The sequence below is a fragment of the Acipenser ruthenus genome, chromosome 1, assembly GCF_902713425.1.
Source record: "Acipenser ruthenus chromosome 1, fAciRut3.2 maternal haplotype, whole genome shotgun sequence".
Lineage (NCBI taxonomy): Eukaryota > Metazoa > Chordata > Actinopteri > Acipenseriformes > Acipenseridae > Acipenser > Acipenser ruthenus.
Genome location: NC_081189.1, coordinates 117813931 through 117840171, shown reverse-complemented (window position 1 = coordinate 117840171; position 26241 = coordinate 117813931). Strand labels below are relative to the sequence as shown.

Here is a 26241-nt window from a genome sequence, read left to right as displayed (position 1 = left end):
CTGTGCTCATGCTGGAGCAGGAACCCAGAGGGGATTTTATGCTTACACATTGTAAATCGCAGTATTTGTGTTAAACTTCCATTTAACATTATATACAAAGTCGTTAGCTATAACAAGAAAAAGGCCTGTATACTAGTAGTAAGTCTAAAAGATCAGACTTTATTTGCAATATTTTCCCAGGGATACGTTACATACGGTTAATGTGTTAAAGGGTCTGATATTAGGAATTCAAAACACTTCTGAAAACGTGTCCTCAGTAATTATCTTCATGATAATTATGCTTCTTTTCATTCAGGAGTGGGGATACTTAAGCAACAGAACCCTCACAGGAGTGGCAGTGCCCTGCAATTGAGTTTCCCGAATTGGTGGATGACAATTCTGAGGTTTCTAATCATGTATAACCTACACTCAAGAAATAGAAAGTCTTGGGCTACTCCATACTGCATGCTGCAGGCCTTAGTTTCAGTTCTGAAAAACGCAGATTAACTGTATGCATTTACCTTGCAAGCTACTAATTATCTTGCAATCGACGGATAGAATACACCACCTAGCTACTGTAATAAATAGCATACATCATTAACATTAACAAAAGAAACTGCGACAACTTACAGCACTGTATGTCAGAACACATCACAGTACAGTTCTTCCCCATAACACGTGACTCCCAGTGCACCAAGATCAATGCCCAGTTGTTGCTTGTGAACCCAGGTCAATTATTTCTTCCGCTGCTGAACCTCACCTGTATCTTGATGGGCCAGGTGAAGTTGCTGACGTACACGTAGAAGGTGATGTTGGGGTTGTTTCGGAAGTCGAACTTCTCGTTGGAGAAGCTGTCCTTGTACTCCTTGATGTTGCTCTTGGAGATGACGTGGACCTCCTCTCCTGCCTGTGTACCAGCTGGGTGAGACAGGGTAGACACACAGCACATATTTATCTGTTACCCACAACTGATTGCTGGAATCACCACCTTTTATTTTTTATTACTACTACATTGTTGGTGCTCCACAAAACTGGGTGCGCTCTATATAAAGTTATGTAGATATCATGTACAGTAACTACCAGGGTTAGGATGAATTACTGGTTTTTGAAATTCCAATTCTGTTTTCTGTTTTTAAATAATTCCCAGTCCCTTTTAATAAATTCCAACACATCTGTAAATATCTTTGCTCTTCAGGATCCCTACAGTTTAGGATACCAAGGGTGAAAAGAGAACAGGTGGACACCAGTGCAGTGGATATGCAAAGTTACCTAAAACCACGTGCACTTCTCAAAGAGGGAAATCATATCAAAGTGAGAGATAGGGGGCAAAAAAAAAAAGAGGGGAAATCCTGCCCTGTAGCATTGGCTCTATCCATAGGCAAGGTGCTTGAAAGTGTGTCACCCCCAGCAGCACAGCCCTGTTATAGGTTCTATTACCTGCAAAACTAGTGGCCCAGGTGATGTTCAGGTTGAAGTTTTTAGATGCATTGATAAACATGTCCAGGTCCCGGTTTTGCTGAATGGGGCGAGAAAAAATCAAAAGGGATTAAAAGTTGCTTGTAGTTGTTTCCTGGGAAACTATTAAATAACTTACAGACCGAAGACAATGATTCAATTGTATATGAGCATCGAACTGGAATACAACTTATAATGTCAAAATGTGTGCTGCCTTAGTCCACCAATAGGAGATGATATTGTGTGTCTCTTTAAAAAACTGGTGACAAATCTCAGTTCGCATAGGATCACACAGAGAAACATAAGTCAATGCACATTACTTCTCCAAAGGAACCGAAGATATCTGTATTGGCTAACATCAGAACACTTAAGAACCCATTTCAGCCTATCACTTCTCAGTTCCTAGGATCTCAAAACTCAACTTAAGTCTTAAAGGACCCAAGGGATTCTGCCTCATACCCTCACCACTGTGAAGAAGTGTCTCCTACCCTCTGCCCTATGTCCAACTCCAATTACTTTCCAACTGTATCCTCTGGTACTGGCTTTTGTGCAGAGTTCAAAGTATCAGCTAGAGTTAACTATCAATTCCTTTTTAAGGAGTTCAAATCAATTCTCACTTAGTTCTAGGTTAAATGAACTCAAATGCATGCATGAAATCGGGACCCTGAGCAGCTGTAGGCTTCGGCAACCTGCCCACTCTAGTTCATTACGAATAGCAGGCTCTAGTTTGTTTATGTGAACACTTACCTCTTCAGGTGTAGCGACGAAGTTAATGGCTGTGTAATAGCGGTCATCATCCTGGGACAGGCTGAAGGTGAACTGATAGTCAATGAGGAGGGTATCTGTACACAGAAAAGAGTGGGGGTGGCATTCAAGATCAGCTTCATAGTAAACCTGTTAATTACTGTGGCATGATGGATTCCCTCTAATGAGAGAGGGAGGGAGCTCAGTCATCAAGCTGCAAGGACTGACAGAGAGCATTCTTAACAGGGAGAGAGGTACCAGCTGTACTTTATTCTAATGCGAGTGGGGTGTATATGGTTACATGTATACAAGTAGTCTAAGGTGAGATAGGCAGGGGTTCACATAACTTATTAGGTTCTCACATGAGAACCAGCAGAAACGGTTTGGTACGCAAGTGTGACAATGTGTCCCGCCCCTGTGTGCATGTGTGTGTTATGTGTTGTATGTTGCGTGTGTTAATGTTGGTGTATAGAGATTGGTACACGGGATATAAACGGGTCTGTGTTTTACGTGTGATTTAAATTGTATATTTGTATTTAGGCACGGGATTGCACATCACTGCACGTGCATTTAAAGTATAGTATGTGAGCACGGGGTTGCACAGAATTAATTCACGTGCTGGGATTCAAGTGAATAATTAATTAGTAATTGAATCCCAGCACAACAGTATATATAGATGCACATTTCTTTCACTCAGGGTTGTGTGTTCGGTGAGTGGAGAACGGGATTGGAGACGGAGGTAATTGTAATAATAATTGTGAAAAGTAGAAGCTCACCGTGTTTGTCTGTGTAGTCCGTTTTTGTTTGTCTGTTTATTTTGGCTACCAGTGCCGTGCCCTGTGTTTTGTTTGTACAACCTTTTTATTTTCTGTTCTGTTTATTAAATGCTAAGCGAAACCATTCGCTCAGCTCCATCAAACCACATCTCTCTGTCGTTTTATTTCCTGCTTCTGGTCTGACACCACCCACTCCGGCCGTCTCTGTGACATGTGGTGTCAGAGTGGGATAACAGCGCCTCCAAGTGTCAGACCAGGAGAGGTGTTTGTGTGTTGGATTACAAAAAAAAAAATATATATATATAAATAAATAGTAAAGCGAGGATGGGGAGAAAGAGCTGCAGGAAGCAGCAGCAGCAGCAACAACAGCTGCAGCACTCATCCTGCATGCCGGGCTGGGAGGAGGACAGCCACAACAGGGCAGTAGCCACCCCACTGCCACCGGGTTCCCCACCGTCCCGGGAAATATGGGACTGGCTGGTGCACCCCGAGGGGAACTTCGCCAGTGACCTCCCCTGGGTTATTAACACACTGCGGATGCGAGATGGGGAACGATGGGAGGACTGGGAGCAACAGCACAACCCGGCATCAGTTTGTGACATTACCATGGTGGTGCTGGGGTACCTAGCTGCAGACATGGGAGGGATGCCTTCCAGTGAGCAAGAGGGAGAGGAGCAGTCTCTGCCCTCTCCAGTACCTGAGTGGGAGGAGCCTGAGCGTCCACAGCCCAAGCGGGAGGAGCCAGAGCGTCCACAGCCCAAGCGGGAGGAGCCAGAGCGTCCACAGCCCAAGCGGGAGGAGCCAGAGCGTCCACAGCCCAAGCGGGAGGAGCCAGAGCGTCCACAGCCCAAGCGGGAGGAGCCTGAGCGTCCACAGCCCAAGCGGGAGGAGCCTGAGCGTCCACAGCCCAAGCGGGAGGAGCCTGAGCGTCCACAGCCCAAGCGGGAGGAGCCAGAGCGTCCACAGCCCAAGCGGGAGGAGCCAGAGCGTCCACAGCCCAAGCGGGAGGAGCCAGAGCGTCCACAGCCCAAGCGGGAGGAGCCAGAGCGTCCACAGCCCAAGCGGGATGAGCCAGAGCGTCCACAGCCCAAGCGGGAGGAGCCAGAGCGTCCACAGCCCAAGCGGGAGGAGCCAGAGCATCCACAGCCCAAGCGGGAGGAGCCTGAACGTCCTACGCCTGAGTGGGAGGAGCCCGAACGTCCTACGTAATCGAATCCCAGCACAACAGTATATATAGATGCACATTTCTTTCACTCGGGGTTGTGTGTTCGGTGAGTGGAGAACGGGATTGGAGACGGAGGTAATTGTAATAATAATTGTGAAAAGTAGAAGTCTGTGTAGTCCGTTTTTGTTTGTCTGTTTATTTTGGCTACCAGTGCCGTGCCCTGTGTTTTGTTTGTACAACCTTATTATTTTCTGTTCTGTTTATTAAATGCTGAGCGAAACCATTCGCTCAGCTCCACCAAACCACACATCTCTGTCGTTTTATTTCCTGCTTCTGGTCTGACGCCACCCACTCCGGCCGTCTGTGACAGCAAGTTATTTCTTTAATTTAAAAATCAGGAGATTTCCCCATTGAGACCAAGGCCTTGTTTACAAGGGGGTCCTGGAAAACAATAACAAAGCATAAACACCAAAATTAAAATGTTCAGTTCACACTTAAATCAGCAGCTTACAGAGATCAACTGTCTGAAAGCACTTATCTGGGTCATTTCCTGGCTATTTTGACAACTGTTTACAATAATGCACAGGGTTGAAGGGGTTGGTTCCTGTTTTGTTTCAGAAACAAGCTGGAAAGTCACTTGCAGTATTTCCAGTTAATTTTGAGCTGGGTGGAAACCTCCTTCCTCGTTTCCACTGGTCTGCCACCTGGGTCAGTCGTTTCCAACAGATCCCAGCATGTGCGCTGTTTAATATGAATTTACTGTGATACTACTGGCTAATTAAAATGAATAGAAAGAAACATGAAAACCTTCAACCTCCTTTATACTCACAGTAACAGGTGCCCTTGAGAGGATTGCCTTGGTAACGGTTCTCCACCTCACACCTAGAGGAGAGGAAACAAGATGCAAGGGAGCGTGAAAACAAAAACTACAATGATAGCGCAAGTGAAAGAATAGAGTGAAAGAAAGCAAGCTGATCAGACAGTATCGAGGCAGGACACAACGGAGCCTGCAAACTCACTGATGACACTTGTCTCCTTTGATCCCTTTGGTAGTGCAGAAACACTTCCCAGTCTGGGCGTTGCAGATGGAGGAGTGACCATTGCACTTGCAGCCTGAAATCAAACAAACAAACAAACAAACAAACAAACAGTCAGCACCAAAGATGTGTCCAGAGTGATCAAAAAGCAGTGTCAATGTCAATTCCAAGAAATATATACAGATCTTGTGTACAGATGTCATCCTGTGCACAGCACATACAGCACAACAGCACCTCTTTATATTTAATAGTATTTCCTGGACACAGTATCAGGTTTGGTGCTTCACGATGAGTCCTTGTGTGTAGGGTATGATGAGAGATCATTCGGCACAGTTTGCGCAGACAGAACCGCCCTACTTATACGGCACAAGATGACTTCCGTGCACATGTTGTATTAACTTCATTAAAAAGCAGCATGTAAAAGGGCATCACAGATGAGAGCAGCCAGCTGATGTGGTGATGTTGTAATGCTGCCTGCGAGCGACCCTGACGTCACTCACCCTGACAGGTGCCCCCGTTGGTGGGGTCTCCATAGTACCCGGAGATGCAGGCCTCGCAGTGCTTGCCCGTTGTCAGGTCTTCACACTTCTCACATGCACTCTCATTGAGGCACTTGCTGTGGCCATTACACTGGCACGCTGGGCAGGAAGAACGAGAGATGGTTAGAGACAAAGCATTGGAGTGACCTTACTATCCAATGGCTTTCAATTTATATATAAAAATAAAACTATAAGCTGTAAATCTACATTCAATAATGCCAGGGTAAGTTTAGCGGTACAGATTTTGATCTCATTGTGATTCAGATAGCTTGGGCACTAGTTAACTTTGAAGTGGATCCCATATAGTGTATATTTACAATTCTAAAGCACGAATCTCCACAATAAAAAAGCTGGAGCTCAAGTAAACAATTCTGCATTGAAAATGTTATGTTTAACATGGTCCATGTCTTCATATAGTGTTCCTACTGTGTTGGGACCCCATAAATAGTATGAAGCCCCCACCCAACCCCACACACTGCCCCTCTCTCACCTGGACAGTGAATGAAAGACCAGTTGTACTTGTTCTCAGAAGGACACATGCTGACGTTGAGTGCTGGTTCCTGGTATGAGTCGGGTGTTGAGGGCTGGACTGGACCTCGGTACGAGCCCTCTATACACTGCCCTTTCCCTGTGTTACTGGGGTCCGTACACCATCCACAACCAGACTGGTCCATGCACTGGCCACACGTGCGGTAGCCAGAACAGTTCTCCGCTGCCGAGAAGCACAAGTAAAGGGGTGTTAAAAGCACAGAGTAGAAAAAACAAAACACACTTTTTGCAAAGAAAACCGAATAATAATAAATCGCATTGATTCAAGGATTTACTCATTTCCCTTTAGGAAGTTCACAATGAGATATTTTAAAACATAGGGAAACTAGCAGTCTGGAGACTGAAGAAAAACAACAATGTGGTTGGTATATGGTATCTGTTGGAACCAGAATTGCTGACTAAGAATAATGCAGAGGAACTTTGGAATTGGAATATCCACACTTAGAGATACCAATCCGGAGCAACGGGAATGTAGGATCAGGACCCATAACTGTTACATTTAAATAATGAGATCTACTTCTCCAAATGTCTATGAAAAATGGCTATAAAAATGATTTACCACGAGTTATTGAAAATATCATAATCTGAGCATATAACATGATGCCTGACTAATCTTTATGCAAAACATTTTCACTTCTATAGAGATATCCAATCCTGGTGATGTAACTTGATGGCTGTCTGTCAAAACGTCACACATCTGATTGTGCTAAAACCTGCTTACTAAATTGTTTACCACAAGTTAGAGTGCACCAGTCTGTGGACATATGAAGGCACCTGTTTGTCCATCCAACCACATGCATGTCGCACATAAAATATACATACCATGAAATGTAGGTCATGGCTTGCTACTTTTGCTATAGCTTTATATTTATTTATTGCAGTGACATTGGGGAAAGAGTGTAGCTAGCATACGAAAATACAACTTTAAATACAATAGCACACACATATATACAAAGCAGGGGGCTCATTTCTCTTTGGTAACTCTTTCCACACTCCTCTGAAAATTCTGGCTGCTTGCTTACGTGGGCAGCTGTTCATGGTGTACCACTCCATGCACTGTCCAAAGGGGAAGGAGGCCACGTATGCGTTGGAGTCGACGCACTGCTTCATATTGCTGCACCACATGCACTCAGAGCTGCCGCTGGTGCATTCGCTGCAAGACGAGCGCAGGGCGCAGGGGGTGCGGCACTGCTTGGCACTGTGGTTCGCTGAGGGGGGAGAAGGAGGAGGGGGCAGTCAGTTAGTAATCTGGAAAGCCATCAATGTACAGACATAAGGATGTTGTGATGAGTTTGTAGAACACTCTGGTGAGACCGCACGTAGAGTACTGTGTTCAGATTTTGACTAATCCCAGGGTTTAAAGGAATGAGCTGCAAAGATATAATGGGTGGAAGACACTGAATTAATTTAGCCTGGAACAAAGAAGATTTAGGTGGGACTTAATAGAAGTCCTCATAATAGTAAAAGGAGTTTACCCATGGCAATACTTTTAGCACCGCACAGAAACAAGGACCTAGGGACAGACAAAAATAAGGTGGAGACAGAATTAGGAGCCACTTCACAGAGAGAGTGGTGTGGGTATGGAACACAGTGGTAACCTAACAATGTTGTTGATGCTGAAATCACTGCAATGTTTTAATACCAGACTTGAAAAAGTTTTGAGATCAACCAGCTATTAGGAACCAGACAAGCACCGATAGGCCGAATGGCCGCCTCTCGGTCATAAATTCTACTTTTTATGTGCAAGGGAAGTGGAGAGTCTTAGTCAGAGATAGAAGACGCCATACTAGAGCGCTGTGTTGTAGTGCTAAAGTTATATAAATGTATTTTTTTTTTTTGCGCTTAAAACTGACTGACTTAATTATAAATGAGACAGATGCAATGAAGTGCAGTGTCTATGGGCAACAAATTAGTGGTATTGAAATCCCCAAGCGAAGGCTGAAATAGTACGGTTGCAAGGGTGTGCGGTTCTATGATGGACCCAGATTCAGTTAAAATGTGTTTCCCCACTGATGATGGCAATAAGAATGTATAGATGCGAGCCCAGCTAACAAGTTTTTGCAGGTATCAAACTTTTAAAGCCTGTCACTCACACCTGTGAGCAGAAACTGACTCACTGAGAGCAGAAACTGACCCAAGACTGTCACAGCTACTGGAAGCAGGCCGATCTTTGGGAAACAAATTGAATATCTGTGAAACTGCAATAAATATTGTAATGACTGTAATGCGTTTTAGAAAATATTTTTAGCAGATGTGCAGAGGTCTGTCGTGGTGTTTGCAGAACCAGTCCGAGTTGAGCCTGGAATGTGCTGAGTTATTGGATGATTTAAACTAACCTGTATTGATTGAAATAATATGATATACTCTTTGTCAATAATTATAATAACACTGTATATGTTCCTTTCAATCTGCATACTCAGTAGAAAACAATGGATAGTTGTTGTGTGCAGTCTGTGAAAGCACCTGCTGGAAGGAGTCAAACTCGGCAGGCTCTTATCATAAAGCCTTGTTAACGCATTCCAGTTTTATGAGAAAAATAGCTTCTTTCGACACTTTACTTTCTTTGCTTTATGTCTCATATTAATCAACCCTAAAACTGGCAAAAAGCAAAGGTTATCTTAAAACCTACTTCAACTGCATTTTGTATGAACAGAGAAAGGGGTCAGACTTAATTCAGTAAAAAAATATTAGCAATTGTTATACTGAAGTAACAATTAGAAATACATGTTATAAAATCATTTAAAGTTAAACTGTTATACAAATAACAGTATTATTGTTGAAAGAACATATTACAGTTAAAAATGAAAGTTCAGTATTAACTGACACTGTCAGAAAATTATAATAATTGTACTGTGTTTTAAAGAATATAAAAACAGCATAAATATTATTGCAGCAAATTATGAACAGGTTATAATGGATTTAAACTAAGAAAACTGAACAAGTGTTAATGTTAGAAAAACAGCTTGTCTATGTGCCTTTGTTATTAGTGTACACACGCGTGGAAGTCTGTAACCTTGAAAGGAAGCTAGATATTGTAAATTAGTAAAAACAAAAGGTTAACCCTTTTTAGACATAAGAACTGTGATTGGACACAACTCCCCTAATTCGTGGAATGCTCCCTTCTACTACAAGGTTTTCTTATCATAGAAAGACCTTGGATTAAAAACTGCGGACTACAAATAAGAACATAAGAAAGTTTACAAACAAGAGGAGGCCATTCAGCCCATCTTGCTCATTTGGTTGTTAGTAGCTTATTGATCCCAGAATCTCATCAAGCAGCTTCTTGAAGGATCCCAGGGTGTCAGCTTCAACAACATTACTGGGGAGTTGGTTCCAGACCCTCACAATTCTCTGTGTAAAAAAGTGCCTCCTATTTTCTGTTCTGAATGCCCCTTTATCTGATCTCCATTTGTGACCCCTGGTCCTTGTTTCTTTTTTCAAGTCAAAGAAGTCCCCCGGGTTGACACTGTCTATACCTTTTAGGATTTTGAATGTTTGAATCAGATCGCCGCGTAGTCTTCTTTGTTCAAGACTGAATAGATTCAATTCTTTTAGCCTGTCTGCATACGACATGCCTTTTAAACCCAGGATAATTCTGGTCGCTCTTCTTTGCACTCTTTCTAGAGCAGCAATATCCTTTTTGTAACGAGGTGACCAGAACTGAACACAATATTCTAGGTGAGGTCTTACCAATGCATTGTAAAGTTTTAACATTACTTCCCTTGATTTAAATTCAACACTTCTCACAATATATCCAAGCATCTTGTTAGCCTTTTTTTATAGCTTCCCCACATTGTCTAGATGAAGACATTTCTGAGTCAACATAAACTCCTAGGTCTTTTTCATAGTTCCCTTCTTCAATTTCACTATCTCCCATATGATATTTATAATGCACATTTGTATTGCCCGCATGCAATACTTTACACTTTTCTCTTAAATTTCATTTGCCATGTGTCTGCCCAATTTTGAATGCTGTCTAGATCATTTTGAATGACCTTTGCTGCTTCAACACTGTCTGCCACTCCTCCTATTTTTGTGTCGTCTGCAAATTTAACGAGTTTGCTTACTATATCAGAGTCTAAATCATTAATGTAGATTAGGAATAGCAGAGGACCTAATACTGATCCCCTGTGGTACACCACTGGTTACCTCACTCCATTTCGAGGTTTCTCCTCTAATCAGTACTTTCTGTTTTCTACCTGTTAACCACTCCCTAATCCATGTGCATGCATTTCCTTGAATCCCTACTGCGTTCAGTTTGAGAATTAATCTTTTATGCGGGACTTTGTCAAAAGCTTTGTCAAAATGAATCTCACTGACTGCCAAAAAGAACCTTCAGTATCTAGCACCGCTCTGCTTGCAAGCAGATAAGGCCAAGGCTATTTTTCTGTAGGGTTATTGTGTACTAAAATGATTTGAATACAGTTTACACTTTATTTGTCTAATATTCCAACCTAACAGTTCCTGTTTTTTATTGCAGTAAAACCTTTATATAAACAGATGCCTTGACCAGACTGCACCCAGCTACCTCCAGACCCTCATCTCTCCCTACACCCCCACTCGACCTCTCCGCTCCACCTGCACTAGAAGACTGGCTCTACCTCCTCTATGCTCCCCTGCCTCCAGAGCCCGCTCCTTCTCCACCCTCGCTCCGCAGTGGTGTAATGACCTTCCCACAGATGTCAGGACTGTCCAGTCCTTGACCACATTCCGGCGCCTCCTCAAGACTCACCTCTTCAAACAGCACCTGTAGAACTCCTGTTTTTCCCCTGGGACACTTATCACCCTTCCTTAAATGCGCTTTACTTGCTCTTATCTGCCACCTATTTTACTGCATTTAATCCTGTACTTCATAGGAGGCAGTGTGGTCCAGTGGTTAAAGAAACAGCCTTGTAACCCGGAACTTCGCCAGAGTTATTTGGAACAGAGGGAGACTGCCAAGCATGTACCCAGAGATGAAGCTGGAAACCCCGTTGACAGCCGCAAGAGACGACAATGCCAGGTTGGCAAATGCAATAAGGAGGCTGTGTGGTCCAGTGGTCAAAGAAATGGGCTTGAAACCAGGAGGTCCCCGGTTCAAATCCCACCTCCGCCACTGACTCATTGTGTGACCCTGAGCAAGTCACTTAACCTCCTTATGCTCCGTCTTTCGGTCGAGACGTAGTTGTAAGTGACTCTGCAGCTGATGCATAGTTCACACACCCTATTCCCTGTAAGTCGCCTTGGATAAAGGCGTCTGCTAAATAAACAAATAATAATAATAAACTAAACATTTATATTCTTTAATTTAATGGATATTGTAATGTAAAAGATGTTTTGTTTAGTTGGAGAAACTGAACTAATTCTTAAATTGATTAAATTAAATGTTTGCTCCTGCTTTTATCCATTTGTATTACAGTAGCCACTTAACAAGCAAAACCACTTTTTAGTTTAAATATTATGTTTCTTATTAGATCACAATACTTAAAACATTATTTCTCTTCAGAGTTTTGTCACTATTATTAGATCAGAACACTTTTTAAAAAACCTCTATGCTTAGTAACAACCTAATCAAATAGGTATTTTTAGTTTCAAATATCATGGTGTTTCATATTAATCAAAACAATAGTCTTGGCAAGAAAACAGGATGTCTGAATCCTGCTTGAGCAGCAACTTTTAGAAACAGAGAGAGGTCAGGCATAGTCCGAGAATGGCACAGTTCAATAAGGCTGTTATACTTCACATGTTTATTATAGTTTAAAATTTAAAAGAAACCAACTGAACTGACCACTGTATGCTTATTCAAAGGCACTCTGTCAAAAACTTTAATACACATCTGTATATGAAGTTCGGCTCAGAGGGACATATATTTTGACCCAGATTAATATAATCAAATAGAGCTGGTGTTGCATATTAAAAACCCCTCTCATATATACACATATACTTGTATTGTATTATAGCCAGGATTCTGTGAACTTTGGTCCACCTGACTTTTTTAGAACAAGGAGGAGTTGGAAAAAGAGAGCGATGAAATCATGTTTCAATGTTTTTTGGCAAGAAGTTATATCCAATCAGTTTTGAAAAAAGGAGTTGAACAGATCTTTCTAGAATGTATCATTAACTTAAAGATAAGAAATGGCCGAGTAATGATTAGATTTACTTGGGACTTCTGATGTATTCAATGGAGGGAAAATCCTATAAAAACCAAGGTAAAACCCCAGTCAAGTATCGCGCGACTTGCCAACTGCAAGTTGTGTAGTCCATGCTCTGAGGATCTCTGAAAAACTGATTGCTGTTTGGTCGTATTGACAAGTCTCTGCCTTTTAAAGACTGTTCTTATTTTTCAACATATCCTACACTACACTTCCATATACTGGAAGGTAAGCATATATTTGAATTTAATATCTCTTATATTGATGCATTGCTATAAGGTATAGAAATTATGTTTTAGTCTTAAGAGAGTGATATATATTGAATGTTCTAGAATTTAGCGGTGGGCGTTTTTAGCTTTATGCATGCATAGCCTAAGGGCTAAGCATATAATTAACCATATCTGTATTACTGTATTGAAGTATTAATGCTGTTAAACCTGTAAAGGAACCAGATCACCTGGACTGCTTATTACTTGGGATTTACGGTGGTCTGTGCAACCAACCAATCCACTTTTTAACATAAGCATTTAATAAACCAAATAGAGCTCTACTACTGCCCTGATTCGTTAACTTCAAATTAAGAGAGTCTGTGTGATTTTTTTTTTTATTATTAAAAAATCATCTGGATATGTTGCAAGCCCAGTGCACAAACAATCCACTACAGGAGTTTAAAACATCTCTGTCCTCCTTAAACATCTCCCCCTGAGTTTAAGAGTGTGCTCAGAGCATATATATATATATATATAAAGAATGTTGCGGAGAAAATGATGACAGTGTACTGAAGATTCTATTCCTGGGTCTGGAAAGCAGACTAACGCAGAATTCACCCGTACTGCACTGCTAGATGGCTTTAGTAACAAGGGAAAGAAACAAATTGTTTTAATGTAATTTACACACATTATTTACTAGGAAAAATATAATTGTTTAAATAAATGAAGCTATTTTTAATTTGTTTTAATTCTAGAGGTTCACTTTGTGGCTTTGGCTGTCCTCAGTAATGATTTAAAGTAGTCTGCAGCATCTTCAATCCACCAGATACAGTATGTGTTATGCTCCGTTGAATTTTAGAACTCACGCAGTGTTCTAACTTGTATTGTGGATTTACACTGCTGTAAAACCACTGCTTCATTATACAGGTTTGGATAAAATGTGTCATTAAACAAGTATAAAATCCATGGAATACTCTAAACCGGGTCTAAAAATAAATTAAAAAGCTATAAATTAGCCCTTACTTCCGTCGCTACACTCATATGAAATGTAATTCACTAAAATATCCGAAGCTCACCACTGCTTGTACGATTATAAAAATAATTTCAAAAACACAGGGGCAGCTCTAAAAGCAAAAAAAAAAAAAAAAAAATGTTTGAAGCTAAATGACTAAATGTTAGAAATTTGAATCAAATATACATTTTTGGACTTAACTACATATTTTACTTTCTCACCGATAGTTTACTAAACTCAATGCATATTCGTTGCCCAGGATTTGAACGTTGTGGAAGCATGCGCACCTGTGTGGTGTAGATATAAAACACGATGGAAAAGCATACCTGAAAAAGCAATGTCAAAGTGCTGCAAAATGAGTAAAATCTAAAATCAACTTAGCTGTAATGCTCAAGTATTTCTGTGTAATGCTCAAGTATTCACACTGAAGCACGGATCATCTGAATATGCTTTTTGGACAGCTCTTTGAGGAAATAGGAGCATAACTCATTTGTCAAGGGTATTAAGTCCTATGTAGCTACTGTAAGAATGATGCTGGGGTGTGAATAGCTGGATAAGACATTAGTTTGGGTATTTTAGTGTCAAACATAAAAATAAAATTGTGGGTATATTTTTGAAACAATTAAAACAGACCCAAATTGATGATTCTGTTTCTTATTTGTGTATGCTTAACATCAGTTGAACTGCTTGCTTTTATTCTGAGACAGGCCTGATTTCCATAAAAGGTGTTTGTTTTTATAGATAGGGCCCCATTTTGAAATGAGTGAAAAGTTTGTCCTCATTTTTCTGAAAGGAATACAACCAGTTTAAGGATTGGAAAACTAGTAAGAAACAACTCAAAAGAATAATGTAATGTAATTGCTCCAACCTGCAACAAATTTGTTTCTTGAAAGTATGATGACGTTTTGTTCCTCTCAGAAAAAAAAAATGAGGGAAAATTTTGCAATTACTTCAAAAATCAGACCTGTAATATTGTGATACTCAATATATCGCGATCATTTCTGGAGTAATATCGTGATGAAAAAGTGGCTGCATCTGTATGTATGTTTGGAATTCAGTCTACATTTATGAGTGCGTTTGCATGTATAATTGCACAATGACAATTCTTCCTATCTATGCTACTCTATACTTTAAATTGCATATATAAATCTTGGGAGGCAACTTCTCTTGTACCCCATACAGTTCACATAAATAAACAATTCTAACAATGAAATCATGACCGCAGGTGGGTGTTGCCTTCGGTATGAGCCCTGTGTTGAGTTACCTAGGCGCTCGCACAGGCTGCCATTGACAGAGTTGACGCAGGTGGCTGCCTTCAGGCCGGTGTGGGAGGGCTCAGCCAGGTACCCACAGAACCCTGCGTCGCTGGGCTCCCCTGGCAGCCACTGGAGGGACGTGTTGGTGAAAGGGGACATGTCCTCCCAGCACCAGTACGAGACGTTGATCTTCCGCAATCCCACCCAGGGGGTGACTGTCGCTTTGTACTGCAGACACAGAGAAACAGAGAGGACCTTCACTCCTACAGACAACTTCCCAAAAGCAAGACGGAACTCATTCCATAACAAATGAGAATGATCTAGTTTTCAATTAGGTTCTAGCACTGAGACCACTGTTTGTTGCCAATCCATGCTGTCAGCATTTTTCCAAGTTGGTCTTTTATACACAAATTTTGAGATCTCTAAACCTCCAAAGATCTAAACCTCCAAAGATTTGTCACATTAAATCAGATTGAAAAGATAATGCCTTCATCTCAAATGACATTGTAAATGATATGAGCTGCAGTAAAAAACAAACTGGGTTAGAAAAATCTAGTCCTGCATTCAGGAACTACCCTTAATTAAGTATTTAAATATTTAGGAGGCAAGAGTTTCTACAATCCTCCCATATAACTGTGTGAACATTTCCCAACAGTCAACCTACAGGCTTATTCATGCTGTGATAAATGCAATCACTTCAGCAGACTTCACAGCACCTCTTCACCCTGCACAGCTGAGAATCTGAATTGCTGTAATTACCTCATTAGGCTTTAACAATCAGATCTGCTTGCTTCCCCTCAGGGCCTCGTTGATATTACATGTTTGTCTGCCTGATAGGACTGTTGGAACTGATTAACACTGCTAGGAGATCTGGGAATGCACGCTACTTTTCATTATTTTATTAAAGCAGTTGTTTAAGAACCATGCTGATATGGAAGACAGCGTAGTGCGGCGGGTGTGTGTCCTCACAGGCACTCACCAGCACATGCATGATCTGCAGCTCCTTGAGGACAAACTCCACCTTCTTCTGGGAGGTGAGTGAGGCCAGGACTGCGTTGCTGTTTCGGCAGGACAGCTTGGCGTTGTCGTAATTGTCCTTGGCTGTGGTGAACTTCAGGCAGGAGTTTCCAACAAGGTGCCAGTTCTCCCCGCAAATATTGTCTGAAGGGGAGAAAACAAAAACACTTTTTCATTACTATTTTATTTACTTCAATCTACACAGCATAAACTTAAAATAGAGATAGAGAAAACAAAACACATTGATAGCAGTGGGGCTGATCCTTTTTAGCTTTAGAAGACTGTAAAACAATTAAAATTGGTAATGTTTCTGTACAATAAATAAATAAATAAATAAATAAATAAATAAATAAATCAAAACCAAAAAAAAATTACAATAACTCCATTGAAAATATCACCATAAAAATCAGTAACTGTTCCTAAGTGGGGTCCCAATAGCTTCTGCACTGGAATTGAACCTTTAGTACGCCGTACCAAACTCTTTTCTGATTGAGAGCAAGGCATCCCAGTACAGTAAAAGTATCAATCAGCCTGCTATGCCCGCTGTATAGACCCTGCTCCTCACCTCCCACAGTGCAGCACCCTCAGTGTAAGCTGCAGTTTCCTTACCTGGTAAGGCGATGCTCTCAGTGTAAGCTGCAGTTTCCTTACCTGGTAAGGCGATCTCAGTGTAAGCTGCAGTTTCCTTACCTGGTAAGGCGATGCTCTCAATGTAAGCTGCAGTTTCATTACCTGGTAAGGCGATGCTCTCAGTGCAAGCTGCAGTTTCCTTACCTGGTAAGGCGATGCTCTCAATGTAAGCTGCAGTTTCATTACCTGGTAAGGCGATGCTCTCAGTGTAAGCTGCAGTTTCCTTACCTGGTAAGGCAATGCTCTCGGTGTAAGCTGCAGTTTCCTTACCTGGTAAGGCAATGCTCTCAGTGTAAGCTGCAGTTTCCTTACCTGGTAAGGCGATGCTCTCAGTGTAAGCTGCAGTTTCCTTACCTGGTAAGGCGATGCTCTCAGTGTAAGCTGCAGTTTCCTTACCTGGTAAGGCGATGCTCTCAGTGTAAGCTGCAGTTTCCTTACCTGGTAAGGCGACGCTCTCAGTGTAAGCTGCAGTTTCCTTACCTGGTAAGGCGATGCTCTCAGTGTAAGCTGCAGTTTCCTTACCTGGTAAGGCAATGCTCACAGTGTAAGCTGCAGTTTCCTTACCTGGTAAGGCGATGCTCTCAGTGTAAGCTGCAGTTTCCTTACCTGGTAAGGCGATGCTCTCAGTGTAAGCTGCAGTTTCCTTACCTGGTAAGGCGATGCTCTCAGTGTAAGCTGCAGTTTCCTTACCTGGTAAGGCGATGCTCTCAGTGTAAGCTGCAGTTTCCTTACCTGGTAAGGCGATGCTCTCAGTGTGAGCTGCAGTTTCCTTACCTGGGAAGGCGATGCTCTCAGAGTAAGCTGCAGTTTCATTACCTGGTAAGGCGATGCTCTCAGAGTAAGCTGCAGTTTCCTTACCTGGGAAGGCTTTGCACTCCTGGTTGCGAGGCTCCCACTGGCAGTTCTGGTCCATGGCACAGCTCTTACAGCTCGTCTTCTTGTTGCAAACGTAGTCGGGGTTAGCCTTCGGGCAGGTCTCATACTCTGCGATGGGGCCCTGCAGCAGAAACACAGCAATGAGCTGGGCAACCCTCACTCAGTGATTGCAGCACGTAGCTGGGCAGCCCTTTCTCTCTCTGACATCAGTGATTACAGCATGGAGCTGGGCAGCTCGCTCTGTCGCTCTGTCTGTCTCTGGAGATCAGTGTTTACAGCACGGAGCTGCAGGGCAGAGGGAAGTAGGCTTGAAACCCAGAATGGCTCTCATAGTCCAGACACGTGAACCCAGTTGTGAAATGCCACATCAGTTCCTTCTGCACTGCTGCCTTAGAAACAAGAATCTAGCGAGCAGTGCTTGTAGAGGAATTTTGACTAAGAGAGACCTATAACCCTACTTACGCACTCAGGCGTCCACTTTTTAAAATGAAGAGGAAAAATAGTCTCCAATATTAATTACATCCTCTGGATTAACGAAATGTGAGAAAACGAAAGCTGACATACGGTTGTTTTGAACTTTTATACAATGAAAATAAAAATGTAATTCTTATCTTATAAAAAATATTATCTTGGGTATAGATGTCATTCAGTGCATAAAACTTACATTGTTCCAAAGTTTAAAAAAAACAACACTATGTTTAATGGTACTTCATGAGTTCAATCTTCATATTTGCAATTTATAATAAATGAATATGTTGTGTGTAGGGTGTCATCATATTTCACTCAGTTTAAGCTGCTAGAATTATCTATCCAGACACAAAGCGTGTCTGTTTCCCCTGAGCGTGCACAAACCAGTAAGAGACACCCTACATACAAAATTGAACCTTTTAAATAAATAAGAAATTAGAATCTATAACAGGTCTGCCTGCAATTTAGAAATTCAAATCTATGAGAGCTTGCCCATGAACACACACACACACACACACACACACACACACACACACACACACACACCCTGTACTGCCTCCCTGCCTCAGCTCCTGATACTCACTGGCACGGCTGTGCAGTTGCTGCTCATTGAGTTGCACTGACTGGTGCACCACTGGCACCCGTTGGTGTTTGCTGTGCAGCTGTAGCAGTCTGTGTATTGATCACACTTCTCATTGTCAGCATCTGGAAAGAGAGATAAAGATTGAAGGATCCAGGTTAGCCTGCTGTATAAGTGGTCTTATTACTGAAGTCAAGCAGTTATATTGTAATTGATCACTTCAGACATTAGACTTAAACAAAGTTTTATGTAGAGGGTTTGACAAGGCTAGTACGAACTATACTGCCCTGACTGATATAAACACATCACCTGTTCCTGTTGGTAACAAAGACAAAATACAGTTACTCTGAAAGCATCCTATATATTTAAAAAATAAATATTGAAATCTCTCTATTCTCAACAAATACACCTAACAATGTTGATTGCATCAGGGATGGAAATAAGACTCTTATTGCAGGTAGCTATAAATCTCAGGAGTGTTATAAACTCATAGTAAAACTAGGAACGGATCAAAGTGCTATGCAATGGGAGTATTATTTCCATCCCTGGGTAAATTGTACCTCACGAATAATGAGCCTTCACCAATTTATAATATTTTGACGTGCAAGTCAAAATAATGATTTGGTGATGTTTTAGTAGTCTTAAGTCACAGAGAGAACAGAAGTGACTTGAAGTGAATATTATTCTGCAGACATGTTTCTAAGTGACTGCGAGGACCTACATGCTTTGGCAGGGCAGGTGGATAGGACCTGCTGCTCCTCCTTGGGGCTGGCCTCCTCCCAGGATAGACAGTGGTCCAGACTGGCATTCCAGAGGCAGCGGATCCCAGGTCCGGCCTCGGTGCAGGCAGCCTCACTGGAGAACGCAGCGCAGCTCGCTGGAGTGAACATCAGTACATCACTCAGGAGCAGGCTGTTGAAACCTCCGAACACGTACATGGTGCTGCCAAGGAAAGAGGACAAACACCACAAATTAAACAAGACAAAGGGGAAGTCTCACTGGGGCCATTAAGATACATTATAAAACGTACATGACACCTGTTTACAATGGCAAATCGGTTAGCAGTGGCATTCCCAGAGGCTTCTATACTGGGACCCGTTCTTTTCTCTTTGCACATGTTCCCGCTGGGTGAGAATCTGTAAACATGGTGTTAACTTTCACTGCTATGCCGATGACACACAGCTCTACATCTCTGTAAAACCTGATGATACCCTGGCAAAGAGGTGGACGTTCCAACATGTTGTTTGCAGTTAAACTCTGATAACACAGAGGTTCTGTTATTAGGGTCTCAGCAGCAACTAGAAGCAACAAAATCTCTAAAAATAGATCTGGGCAATTCGACCACAAACATAAAAATGGAAAATCTCGGGGTCGGATTTATCTTCTGAGTCACATAGCCGCAATGTCACCAAAGTGTCCTTATACCATTTGCGAAACTTTGCTAAAATTAGGTCATTTCTGTCATAGTCTGATGCTGAGAAACGAATTCATGCTTTTGTGTCTTCTTGACTTGACTACTGCAATGCTTTATTTGCTGGGCTTCCAGGTCACACCATAAATCGCCTGCAACTGACATAGAATGCAGCTGCTAGGCTTCACTGCCGCGGACACAGAAAGCAGCTGCTAGGCTTCACTGCAGCGTATACAGAATACAGCTGCTAGGCTTCACTGCAGAACGGGAGGGGCGAGACTGTATGACGACTCTCTGCTTGTGGCTCTGATAGTTTGTTTGCTTTCTTGTGGATTTGTTAGTAAAATAATAGCCAGCAGCGCTCACAGACTTTGCAAGGTTATGCGTCAAGATGTTTCTTAAATGTATGATCGTTCTCTGGATTGGGGGTTTTGTTTTGGACCTTGTTCAAGCGATCTTTGTAATGCCGGATAACCTGCACAACAGCGGTCCTGCCATTTTGTCCATCCACACCCGCGAGTACCTGTGCGAGAGACAGTCGGCTGTAAGCACTATGAAATTCTAACTGTCATTCAGACCTTACTACTTCCCTCAGGGAATTTGGACAGATTACATTTATTCTTGCATATGTTCCGGGCCCTAACAACATTCTTGCAACTGATCGCATTGCAGAGTTACAATACAGCACTGAACAGGTCTGTGGACCAGCCTGTGTTTTAGCTAGGGGACTTTAATAAATGCGATGTTACTACAATCCTTCCTAACTTGAATCAATATGCAACGTGCCCGACCAGATGGAGCCAAACTCTCGATCTGCGTTTCGGTAATGTGACTGATGCGTATGTTTCAAACCGAACTGAATCTGTGTTCGATGATGCGTATGTTTCAAAGTGTCGTCCCCCACTAGGGCAATCAGACCATAATGTGGTTCATTTACTCCCTAGATAAATCGGCAGAAGCTGCAAAAGGAAAGTCTAAATCACTAAATTAATTCGGACCTGGACAAATGACGCTATAGAAGAACTTGGAGGCTGCTTTGAAATAATGGATTGGTATGTGTGTTTTTTAATAATTGTGCATCTGATCAGGGCACGTTACATAACCTCTTATATTGGATTATGTGTAGACTCTGTTATACCAACAAAACAAGTAACTATTTACCAAAATAATAAACCATGGATCAGTGAAGAACTAAAATACTGTTTGAATCAGGAGAAAATAGCATTTGTACAAGGAAATAAACAAAAAGTTAATGATTTAGAGAAGGAATTGAGGAACATGATGACAATTGCCAAACTGAATAACAAGCACAAAGTGGAGAAGTTCATAGGAGGCAATGCAAGGGAGGCTTGGAGGGGACTGAATACCATGATGGGAAGAGTGCAGCAACAACAAACTATACAGTGTGAAGATCCTCTTAAATTTGCAAATGAACTAAACTCTTTTTAAGCAAGGTTTGATGGGAAAGACTTTGGGATAGAGTGTGATGTCAAAACCTAGTCCCATCATCGGGTACAGAGAAGGAAAGGGATGTAGTGACTGTTCTCTCAGGGATCAGTCCTGAAAGAACATGCTGCACAATTAGGACATCTATTTGCCCAACTTTTTCAACTGTTTTTAAACACATGTTTTGTTCCTTATACATGGAGATTGTCTACCATACTATCAGTGCCAAAGAAACCAAATACTAAATGTTTGAATGATTTCAGACCTGTAGCCTTAACTTCTATACTATGTAAATGCATGGAAAGGGCTGTTTGTAGCCAGCTGACCGCAATTGTGGCTGATCTGATGGATCCACTACAATTTGCCTATAAAGCAAAACGTAGAGTGGAGGATGCTACCTTGACACTTTCAGATTTAACTTTCTTTAACCACAGAGGCTGTGTGGTCCAGTGGTTAAAGAAAAGGGCTTGTAACCAGAAGGTCCCCGGTTCAAATCCCATCTCAGCCACTGACTCATTGTGTGACCCTGAGCAAGTCACTTAACCTCCTTGTGCTCCGTCTTTCAGGTGAGACGTACTTGTAAGTGACTCTACAGCTGATGCGTAGTTCACACACCCTAGTCTCTAAGTCGCCTTGGATAAAGGCGTCTGCTAAATAAACAAATAATAATAATAATAATAATAATAATAATAATAATAATAATAATAACTTCCCGTCATTTAGATACCTCGGGCACTTGCATGTGTATTTTGTTCATGGATTTCTCCTCTGCTTTTAATACCATTCAACTACATGTATTACTAAAACATCTATGTGATTTACAAACAAATACAACTCTGGTGCTAAGGATTAGGGCATTTCTGTGTGATCGGCCACAGCGTGTCAATGTGAAAGGCTTATTATCTGATCAACTGGTTTTAAATACGGGGGTCCCCCAGGGATGTGTCCTGTGTCCTGTCCTCTTCTCAATTTACATAAATGAGATGATGTGTAATAATAGTGATTGTACTTTGATCACATATGCAGATGATACGGCATTAGTGGCATGTCTCAAAGATGAATCTTTACTATCTCAGTATTTTAAACATGTTAACACTTTGACTTCTTGGTTTACTGAAAGCTTTCTAGAACTAAATGTTCAGAAAACAAAATGTGCTGTGGAGGGTGGCAAGCATTAGGCTCACCACATCCCCTCTTAAAGCCACTTAGGATAAAGGGACAAGAGGTGGAACAAGCTTCAAGCTTTAAATATCTCGGTACTGTTCTAGACCAAAACCCTTACGTTTTGTGGAAATGTTGATTACATATATAAGGAGGCACAACAGTGACTTTTTCTTCTCAGAAAACTAAGAAGTTTTGATTTTGGCAGGGCAATTTTACTGTCTGTTTATAGATCTCTCATTGAGAGCATTCTTACTTTTAATATAGTATCATGGTATGGCAATCTCTCAGTAAAAAATAAAACAAAACTGGCAAGAGCTGTCAACCAGGCAAGTAAAACAATCGGTACCAAACAGCTGCAATTATCAGACCTGTACCATCAAGCAGTTAAAAGGAAATTCATACACATTTTTAATGATAGTACACATCCTCGCAATTCTTCATTTCAATTACTGCCGTCAGGTCAACAACTCAAAGCTCCTCTTGCACAGAAAAACTGTTACAAAAAATCATTTATTCCGTCTACAATTTCAATCTTTAATGAGGAAAAAAGAGGTGTAAGACCTGAGAAGTGTGTGTGCATGTGTGTAGGCGTGTACACATTGTGTGTGTAGGTGTGTACACGTTGTGTGTGCATGTGTGTAGACATGTGTGCATGTGTGTAGGTGAGTACACGTTGTGTGTGCATGTGTGTAGGTGTGTAGACGTTGTGTGTGCAGGTGTGTAGGTGTGTAGACGTTGTGTGTGCATGTGTGTAGGTGAGTACACGTGTGTGCATGTGTGTAGGTGTGTACACGTTGTGTGTGCATGTGTGTAGGTGTGTACACATGTGTGCATGTGTGTAGTTGTGTGTCGATGTGTGTACACGTGTGTGCATGTGTGTAGGTGAGTACACGTTGTGTGTGTAGGTGTGTGCTTGTATGCGAGTATGGTATGTTGCTGCTCAACAATGAGCTGCTGCTGTGCTATTTATGCTAGCATGGATTATAGTTTTATAAGTGATTGTTATTTATTGATGCTGTGTGTACATTGTTGGTCGTTTTTCTTTTTTACTGAGCCATGGTGTAAGCTGAAGACACATTTCCATTTTATGCTCTATTTAACGGACAATAAAGCTTTTTTGAATTTTTTTTTTTTTTTTTTTTAATTGGGGAAAAAAAAGAAAAAGAAAGAGACCATATAACTCCTGTGCTGGCCTCACTGCACTGGCTTCCAGTGAAGTTTATAATTGATTTTAAAATTTTACTTGTGACTTAAATATGCTTGCTACCTTTCGATATTAAAATCAGTAAAGCTCGTTAAACGTCAAATTCCCCCAAAAATATGAGTTTGACTGAAATATATTTATATAGGATAAACGTTGGTAAAACCACTCGCTATTTTTTTATTTTTTTTACCAAAAATAATCAATTTAGAAATCATCTCTAGTTTGTGTAGTTTTTATACTTATTGCCCGTCCCGTATCTGTTGCGCTCTGAATGGCTGGGGGTCACTGGCAGTCATCTCAGTGGTCTGTTAGTACTGTAGTTTCAATCTGCTCTGTTTAGTTATGCTAGAGCAGTCTGCATTCCTGTTTATTCTATTATCAGCTTGAGCAGAAAGGCAGACGCAAGCATCAAGTTTCTTATTTAGAGAAGTAAGCTTGATCTGAAAGTAGTCTTTAAGCTAAACACAGGTATTCTAGAATAATTCAAACAGAATAGAAGTCTAAATGTTTTATTTTAACAGAAGAACTGCAAGAGTCTGAAAATAAGAGAATATAGTGCAGAAATTAACTCAAAGTAAAAACTTCAGTCAACGCATAATAGTACCAGTCTGTATCAAGTGTATATTAGGCTTGCCAAAGAGAAGTCAATTAATCTTGGTAGCCTTTGCTTACTTCCAGTACCAGGCAGGGAGTAATTGAAGGAAATAACTTTTTGGCAACTCATGCGAGTTTTAATGTTTGGGGGGTTTGAGATCCAAGGTTGCTATAATGAGTGATCTTTTACATATAAGAAATACCTCCTGGTACCAGGAGTCCGAAACATCTTTATGTCCTCCTGAATGTCTCCCCTGAGTTTAAGAGTGGGCATAGAGTATAGAGTATAGAGTATAGAGTATATATATATATATATATATATATATATATATATATATATATATATATATATATATATATATATATATATATATATATATATATATATATATATATATATATGATACACACACATACATACATACATACATACATATACACATACATACACAAAGTACTGTGCAAAGGTTTTAGGCAGGTGTGAAAAAATGCTGTAAAGTAAGAATGCTTTCAAAAATAGACATGTTAATTGATTATATTTATCAATTAACTAAATGCAAAGTGAGTGAACAGAAGAAAAATCTAAATCAAATCCATATTTGGTGTGACCACCCTTTGCCTTCAAAACAGCATCAATTCTTCTAGGTACACTTGCACAAAGTCAGGGATTTTGTAGGCATATAGTCAGGTGTATGATTAACAATTATACCAAACAGGTGCTAATGATCATCAATTCAATATGTAGGTTGAAACACAATCATTAACTGAAACAGAAACAGCTGTGTAGGAGGAATAAAACTGGGTGAGGAACAGCCAAACTCAGCTAACAAGGTGAGGTTGCTGAAGACAGTTTACTGTCAAAAGTCATACACCATGGCAAGACTGAGCACAGCAACAAGACACAAGGTATTTATACTGCATCAGCAAGGTCTCTCCCAGGCAGAAATTTCAAGGCAGACAGGAGTTTCCAGATGTGCTGTCTAAGCTCTTTTGAAGAAGCACAAAGAAACGGGCAACGTTGAGGACCGTAGATGCAGTGGTCGGCCAAGGAAACTTACTGCAGCAGATGAAAGACACATCATGCTTACTTCCCTTCGCAATCGGAAGATGTCCAGCAGTGCCATCAGCTCAGAATTGGCAGAAAACAGTGGGACCCTGGTACACCCATCTACTGTCCGGAGAAGTCTGGTCAGAAGTGGACTTCATGGAAGACTTGCAGCCAAAAAGCCATACCTCCGACGTGGAAACAAGGCCAAGCGACTCAACTATGCACGAAAACACAGGAACCGGGGTGCAGAAAAATGGCAGCAGGTGCTCTGGACTGATGAGTCAAAATTTGAAATATTTGGCTGCAGCAGAAGGCAGTTTGTTCGCCGAAGGGCTGGAGAGCGGTACACCAATGAGTGTCTGCAGGCAACAGTGAAGCATGGTGGAGGTTCCTTGCAAGTTTGGGGCTGCATTTCTGGAAATGGAGTTGGGGATTTGGTCAGAATTAATGGTCTCCTCAATGCTGAGAAGTACAGGCAGATACTTATCCATCATGCAATACCATCAGGGAGGCATCTGATTGGCCCCAAATTTATTCTGCAGCATGACAACGACCCCAAACATACAGCGAAAGTCATTAAGAACTATCTTCAGCGTAAAGAAGAACAAGGAGTCCTGGAAGTGATGGTATGGCCCCCACAGAGCCCTGATCTCAACATCATCGAGTCTGTCTGGGATTACATGAAGAGAGAGAAGCAACTGAGGCTGCCTAAATCCACAGAACTGTGGTTAGTTCTCCAAGATGTTTGGGCCAACCTACCTGCCGAGTTCCTTCAAAAACTGTGTGCAAGTGTACCTAGAAGAATTGATGCTGTTTTGAAGGCAAAGGGTGGTCACACCAAATATTGATTTGATGTAGATTTTTCTTCTGTTCACTCACTTTGCATTTTGTTAATTGATAAATATAAACTATTAACATGTCTATTTTTGAAAGCATTCTTACTTTACAGCA

General features: G+C 41.3%; 1 protein-coding gene across 1 annotated transcript in view; it reads right to left on the bottom strand.

Annotated features, from left to right (window-relative positions):
* The window catches only part of LOC117421330 (attractin-like), a 151720-nt gene that overhangs the window by 60645 nt on the left and 64834 nt on the right, over positions 1-26241 (bottom strand). Inside the window, exons 12-24 of the mRNA XM_034035579.3 lie at positions 19145-19365; positions 18427-18548; positions 17358-17496; positions 15832-16013; positions 14861-15080; positions 7267-7452; positions 6186-6407; positions 5657-5794; positions 5139-5232; positions 4949-5001; positions 2182-2276; positions 1417-1495; positions 740-897 (exon numbers count right to left, since the gene is read on the bottom strand). Of these exons, the coding sequence (XP_033891470.3) occupies positions 740-897; positions 1417-1495; positions 2182-2276; positions 4949-5001; positions 5139-5232; positions 5657-5794; positions 6186-6407; positions 7267-7452; positions 14861-15080; positions 15832-16013; positions 17358-17496; positions 18427-18548; positions 19145-19365 (1909 nt within the window). The remainder of the gene's footprint in view (positions 1-739; positions 898-1416; positions 1496-2181; positions 2277-4948; positions 5002-5138; positions 5233-5656; positions 5795-6185; positions 6408-7266; positions 7453-14860; positions 15081-15831; positions 16014-17357; positions 17497-18426; positions 18549-19144; positions 19366-26241) is intronic.